Source organism: Atta colombica, unplaced genomic scaffold (genome assembly GCF_001594045.1).
Source record: "Atta colombica isolate Treedump-2 unplaced genomic scaffold, Acol1.0 scaffold86, whole genome shotgun sequence".
Classification (NCBI taxonomy): Eukaryota; Metazoa; Arthropoda; class Insecta; order Hymenoptera; family Formicidae; genus Atta; species Atta colombica.
In genome coordinates this window covers 418255-425861 of record NW_017259579.1, presented here as the reverse complement: position 1 = coordinate 425861, position 7607 = coordinate 418255, and the positions used below count along the sequence as shown (strand labels likewise).

General features: G+C 29.7%; 2 protein-coding genes across 6 annotated transcripts in view; one reads left to right on the top strand and one right to left on the bottom strand.

Moving 5' to 3' along the window:
• Positions 1-5184, top strand: part of LOC108693042 (protein Mo25) — a 15080-nt gene extending 9896 nt beyond the window's left edge. For 3 of the 5 annotated variants that reach the window (XM_018201692.1, XM_018201691.1, XM_018201694.1), the window contains 2 exons: positions 4289-4393; positions 4823-5005. In XM_018201692.1, coding sequence (XP_018057181.1) covers positions 4289-4393; positions 4823-5005 — 288 coding nt within the window. Of the gene's footprint in view, positions 1-4288; positions 4394-4822 lie in introns of all 5 variants that reach the window. The other 2 variants (XM_018201695.1, XM_018201693.1) reach the window with 2 other exon arrangements.
• Positions 5185-5946: 762 nt separating this feature from the next.
• Positions 5947-7607, bottom strand: part of LOC108693038 (protein abnormal spindle) — a 10914-nt gene continuing 9253 nt past the window's right edge. The window contains exons 9-10 of the mRNA XM_018201679.1: positions 7488-7604; positions 5947-6476 (exon numbers count right to left, since the gene is read on the bottom strand). Coding sequence (XP_018057168.1) covers positions 6258-6476; positions 7488-7604 — 336 coding nt within the window. The 3' untranslated portion in view covers positions 5947-6257. The remainder of the gene's footprint in view (positions 6477-7487; positions 7605-7607) is intronic.

Below are 7607 nucleotides of genomic sequence, written 5' to 3'. Positions count from 1 at the left end.
TATATATACACTATATATAATATACATATATTTGCATATGCAGGATATCCCAAAAAGATTGGGACACCTGAATATTTCGAAAAATATAAGTTTTACAAAAAAGTATTTCAGAGTTATAGGCACATATCTTATTTTCATTTTTGTATTGAAAATTCATTATTTATATAAAAATGAAATAAGAGAAACAATCTCAAATGATCTTGATCTTAACAAATGTTATCCAAGACATGTCTTGAACAATATTCAAGAGGTTTGAACTATTAGTCGAATACCTTGCGTAATGCCGGCGGTAGTGTGTAACTTTCAAGCTTTATAACTTGAAAAGTTCTTGACACCAACTCTTAGATTCTGAAATCTGAAAAATAAAGTTCCATTTTTAAAAAATCGATGTGATGTACAACTTTTGTCTGAAACACTTTTCTGTAAAATTTATTTTTATTTTCCGAGATATTCAGATGTCCCGATCTTTTTAGGACACTCTGTATATATATATATTTATATATATATATTTATAGTCATTCGAATAGCGCGCCGAATTTTTTTCTTGCCTTATAAACACAATTAAACTACTGTAGTAATACAGTAGTTAAATTGACGCGAATTAAATTGACAAGTAATTTTAATAATTCAATGATTAATCAGGCATCATATTAAAAAGATGTTAATATGCTGAAAAACTGTAAATTAATTTTATTATTTATATCTTCTTATTGTTTATATTATGTTTATATTCGCCTGAAAGAATGACATTTTCATACATATATTGATTATTGCGAAGAATATTACTAAGGCCTCAGTAATCTAAAGATTTAGCTCGTACGAAGTACAAGAGATTCGAGTTTGACTTCGGCCGAAGTAATATTTTCGCAATAAATTTTTTTATAGTTTTTCAGCACATTAATATCTTTTTAATATGATGTCTGAAGCATCAAATTATTAAAATTGCTTGTCAATTTAATTCACGATATTATTACAGTAGTAGTTTAATTGCGTTTATAAGTTCGGAAAAACAATTCGGCGCGAATGACTATAAATACGGTATATGTATGTAAATATATGTATAGTCACTGACGAGATATTATTAAGCCGTCGGCCCTGAACAAATTTTCATGATTATCAATTATGGGCCCGAAGCCCCGTAATTGAAGAATGAAGATGTTATCGACAATTAATAAAAATTTATGATTATTAATATAAATATTTCGTTAATACATTATTAAATTCGTGATTTTTTATTATATAAATACTGTAATAAGTAAGCACACTTTTAATGCTATAATATGTTATATATTGCCGAAAAATGTTTTCTCTGCAGTTATCATCTCTATAATCAAACTCGAATGATAACATTAAAATCATAATTTTAAATACAAATCGAGTATTATTAAATTTTTAATATATGTACATATTAGGTGTACAACTTTGCTTCCGCCGTTTTCCTATAGATGGCTTTAGCGGTAAGTGGTGGTCGAAATAAATAGATCATAGATCATACAATAGATCATACAATAAACTTGGGCATCTGTCAACATAACCCCATAGAAACATTAGTCGATTTGTGTCTGCATCATAAAGTTATTCTCGATTGAAAATGTCAGTTTACCAAATTCTCGTCATTTGCGGGAGGTTTTAATTTTTTGCTTCAATATGAAGAATCTGCGGCTGAGGCTCATCGAATGCTCTCAATACTTATAGTGAGGCCGCTATTAGTGAACGTGTCGTGGTTTCAACGCTTCAAGAACGGTGATTTTGACGTCGAAGACCGGCATAGCGGTGGAAGAGAGGTTTTCGAAGATGCAGAATTGGAGGCATTACTTGAGCAAGACTCGTGTCAAAATCAAGAAGAATTGGCACGATCATTGGGAGTGACTCAACAAGCCATTTCAAAACGCCTCAAAGCCATGGGAATGATTCAGAAGCAAGGAAATTGGGTGCCGTACGAATTGAAGCCGAGAGATGTTGAACGGCGTTTGTTTGCTTGTGAACAGCTGCTTGAAAGGCAAAGACGGAAAGGATTCTGCATCGCATTGTGATTGAGGACGAAAAATGGGTTCATTACGATAATCCCAAGCGCAGAAAATCATGGAGAGTTCCCGGCCATGCTTCCACGTCGACGGCCAAACCGAATATTCACGGCTCCAAGGTCATGCTCTGTATTTGGTGGAACCAGCTCGGCGTAGTGTATTATGACTGTTAAAACCGACTGAAACAATCACAGGCGATCGGTATCGAACGCAATTGATGCGTTTGAGCCGAGCATTGAAAGACAAACGGCCGCAATACAACGAGAGACACTATAAAGTGATTTTGCAGCATGACAATGCTCGACCCCATGTTGTGAAAGTGGTCAAGACATACTTGGAAACGTTGAAATGGGAAGTCCTATCCCACTCGCCGTATTCTCCAGACGTTGCTCCCTCTGACTATTACTTGTTTCGATCAATGGCACACGACCTGGCTGACCAGCACTTTTTTCGGTCTTATGAAGAAGTAAAAAATTGGATCGATTCGTGGATAGCCTCAAAAGATGAACAATTTTTTCGACGCGGTATTCGTACGCTACCCGAAAGATGGGAGAAAGTAGTGGCCAGCGATGGACAATACTTAGAATCATAAATGTATAACCAGTTTTTTACAATAAAGCCTCGAATTTCGGAAAAAAAAGCGGCGGAAGCAAAGTTGTACACCTACATGTCTACGAAACTAATAATAAATCATGAAATTAGTACCGTATTATTAATTTCTTATTCTTAATCAATTAAATTTTAACAAACACGCGAACTTCCATAAAAGCGCCGACCGTTTTTAATAATATCATATCATAGTATAGTATACATATAGTAATTCAGATTAAATTATTTAAGCATTAAAAATCTAGCTGATTATTATGTCCATTACTTTTGTTTCTTATTGTTGATTTTCAAATGTATGAGCAAAATCCAGCAAAATTCTTAATTTTTTTTATTCTACAATTTTATGTATTTATAGTAAATGTTAAGTTTAACTTCCTCACGTCCAATCTTGATGAAATCAGATTTATTTGGCGGGTCTTTACATAAAACGGTAAATATTAAATTTAGCCTCCTTCTCATATTCATTATTTTTATTCAACCCGAAATCCGGTAAATATATTTAATAAAAAATGAAAGGATATCCAGAACACCGAAAACGAACTAGCCACACATGGGTTCCTTCGTTGAACTTTCGTGCTGCTACTCTCACATTGAAATTAATTAAAAAAAAAATTGTTTGCAGGCTTATCATATCTATGGATAATTAAAGTTTTCATCCATCATATCTAATGTTACACCGATATTTACCACAAAATACAAAATCTCTATAAAAAATTCGCTCTAATTATGATAATTGTTTGCGTTCGGAGTATAAGAGTCTCAATGTAATCTCAATTTTTAAATGTAATGTAATGTCGGTGATAATTTTATTACATTGATGATGATCCGATGTAAAAAAATTGAAACGTTTGTATGTATTTATAATTGTTCCACAATATGTAATAAACATATAATATTGTATTGAGGTGTCCGGAAAGTTCATGCCGCAAAAGATTTAAATTTAATAAATGAAATTAAAAATTTAAATCTTCTGCGTTTCAATTTTCCTTCAAAATCGGCACGAACTTTCCGAACAATTCAATATAACACGAATAATAAACTTGACTTCTTAGTTTTACATTTTAGCCGTTTTATTTTGATAATTTAAAATTTTTTCCTCAAGCTGGATTCTACGTCTTCAATTTATTGTTCAAATGACTACAAATGTGGTATATATGTATGTATATATATTGTGTATGTGTGTGTGTGTGTGTGTGTGTGTGTGTGTGTGTGTGTGTGTGTAAATAATTCTTTAATACTTAAATAATTCACATTGAATTAAAAATCCAGCTTCGATCGTTATAGGCATTTAATTTTTATTAATTGTGTTCTCACATGTACGGTCTAAAATAAGATTTTTCAAATTATATTAGAAAAAAGTTATAGCAATGTGTGAAAAATTGCATACGATACATTGTCTCTTAAGATGGCGAGCTAGAGTTAAGATATATCATTTGTATTTATATTTTTTGTCAAAAGTTGTTAGTAGAATAATCAACTATTGATAATTAGAAATATATTGCAATATCTATAGTAATAAGAATACAAGTAAAAATTTTTGTTCAACACTTCCTGACGACCTGAAATCTTAATGCTTTCATTGCGTTTATGAGAAACTATTGATAAATAGTAGCAATCTGTTATTAAAATTAGTTCTCATGTTAAAATTGTTATAGGTTATGACACGATATATATCAAATCCAGATAATTTAAAATTGATGATGAACATGCTGAAGGAAAAGTCTCGCAATATACAATTTGAGGCTTTTCATGTTTTCAAGGTATGATAATGCTCAATATTGACTTGAATTTTCAATTCACAATTAATATTAAATTCATATATCTTTCATTTTCATATATCTAAGTTTTTTAATTCATATATCTAAGTTTTTCAATACTTGATTTATATATTACAGTATAAAATTCATTTTTTCTCAAATTTATAAAATTCATTTTTTCTTAAGTTTAAGTCATTTAAAAAAAATACGTAAAAAATGATTTTACCGAAAGAGAGAAGATAGATTAAAACGAATTTCATTCCTTCGGAATCAAAATGTATGATTATTTGAGTTATACAAGTATCAATTATTAACATTAATGTCGTTAAACTAAATAAAAATAACTAGTTTTATTAAGTCTGCGCATTGAGTTCTGCGCAAACTCCCACAGCCCTATTATTATTTTTATTCATCTCTTCTGATTATGTCTAGGTATTTGTGGCGAATCCCAACAAACCAAAACCTATTCTAGATATATTGCTCCGCAATCAGGAGAAGCTGATAGAGTTCCTGACGCGCTTCCACACAGATCGTTCTGAGGACGAGCAGTTCAATGACGAGAAGGCATATCTGATTAAGCAGATCAAAGAACTGAAGTCTGTACATGATAATTAAGTCAAGAAAATACAATTATTGCTACCGCTACGACTAACTACCATCATTGAATGCTTTCCAACAATGTTTACAAGTGACACTGTATAACACAGGGTGCGCTTCCTTTTCAATTGTGACACAAACATACAGTTAAGATATTGTGTCAATTTATATCACTTCATAAATGTCAAATTTTTATGTTTCATTACCATTTAATTTCCTAGAAGTAATATTTCAATAAGAGATGTTGTAAGTTTAAGATTATATTTGGATGTAGATGATATGAAATCTTTTTCTTTATTTCATTCTGGTGGTGAAATAAAAAAGCTAAGCAATGGATGCGTTCAGCAAAAAAAAATTAATTAGTGTTGAATGATTCTTTAATATGATTGATTCTTGCTTTAGTTTTTCGCTGAATCTAAGTGTAGAAATCAATCATTAAAAAATCACTAAGCACTAATTAATTTCTACTAATTAATTTTGAACGCAACCAATGTTTCAGTTATAAGTCGACACTCTGTATTACTGTGTCATATAGTGTATTGTGTTTCATTGCTAGAAAGCACTCGTTACTAGAATCTACTGCTGCTGTTGCTAATTACGGTTTTATCATTATTATATAATTATAATTCTTCATCATCATCATCATCATCATCGTCATCGTCATCATCATCATCATCATCATCATCATCATCATCATCATCATCATCATCATCATCATCATCATCATCATCATCATCATCATCATCATCATCATCATCATCATCATCATCATCATCATCATCATCATCATCATCTTATTATTATATATAATTTTATTTGTGAGTAAATAATTTACTGTGTAAATAAAAATTACATTTATATCTTATTGTACTATACTACATATAATATATAATCAATCGAGTTGTCATCGTTCTATCACATTTTTAGAAATGAGTCGGTTATTAAAATAGAATGAAAACTTAATTGTCTCTTGATTTTTGTGATTTTATTTGATATTGTCAGCTTCTTCATTTGTAGTTTTATCATATTTAAAAAATATCTTACTGTCATATTTTAAAATTGTTACAAATATGTATAAGTACTTTTCGAAACATTTATTTCTAGTCCTCGCATTTTTTAATTATCTTTTTAAAAAGTTCAGATTTGTAGCCTTAACGCTTACATTTTTACGATTTAAATCTACTACATTGATCAACATTCAGACCGATACTATGCAAACAGAATTTTTTTAATGTAACAAATATATATATAATTTATCAACTTTGATATATTATGTGCAAATTCTTTTAACAATAGCTGTAACGGCAATACTCATGTCGGTAAACAGACGTGGTTTCTCCATTGCTAAATTATTTCGATCAGGTTCACAATTGGGATATAATTTCTCTGGGTCCTTAAATTTTTGGAATTTTAGCACTACGACATCCTTCAAAACTTTTTGTTGAATATTTTTCATTAGATAATTTATTTGTGGACACATTGTTATAGCCTGAAAAAATATCGAAAAATATATAAAAACAGGAAAAAGTTAAAGAGTAAAGCTATACAAAAAATTATCCAAAAATTAAAAAATTATTAAAAGGCTTAAAGAATTTGAGACGAAAAAATGTAACCCTCAACTACATAAGTGGGCCATTTGGACCAGGGTGAAAATTTTAATTTTAGTCGGCTGCTATTTTTGTACAGTTAATATTGCAGAGTTGAAGTGACTTGGACCCATCAAATGTAAATTCGACAGAATTTTGCCGAAAATGAAAATTTGTTTTTAGAAGTGCCTGTTTATTAGTATATTCGTGTTCTCTTCTTAAAATTAAAACATATTCATTGTCAAAAAAGTATTTTTGTGAAAGAGACATCTTGGTAAACGATCGTTCTATTTTCTCAGATTTATAAAATCGTGAATAAACAATGTCGAAATCATTATATTTGATATAAAATATTTTTCATTACATTTTTAAAGAAGAAAATACTCAACCTACCTACGATATCATTGTTCAGAGCATGTATAAAAATGTCTCTGTTCCACTCGTGCAAATAATTATACTTTTTGAAATGAATCAATATAATGTGTTTTTTCTTTCTTGAGTTCACATTTTCAAAATATACTTATTTTTATTTGATATTTTTCATAGATATGATTTTTATTATAGATATGATTTTTGGGAAAAAATCTATTGCACTTTTCACAAATTTTTAAAAATATTTTTTAGCATAATTTTTTCAACTATCAATCTTTTTATGTTTTGATATTTCGATTCTGTACATTCTAGCATTTCATTTAAAAAATATATTTTTTCCATTGAGAATTTGTGATAATTACAGAGCAGATAATTTAGAAATACCGATTGACTTGGACCCAGACATGTAAATTGAGACTCTAAAATAGTTTAAAACATGTAGTTGAGGGTTAAGAATATAAAAATATATATAAGATACAAGATGATGAATACTATAAAATTTAAGAATTTAGAAATTATTCTTTGCTTAATTTAAGCTTTACCTTTGCGTAATCTTCATTCTGACTAAGCAACCATATTAAAGTAGCACAATGCAGAAATACTTCCTTATCTTTCAGTGATTTGTTTAGAAGATTTACCAATGCCAATGCATATTCTTTCTA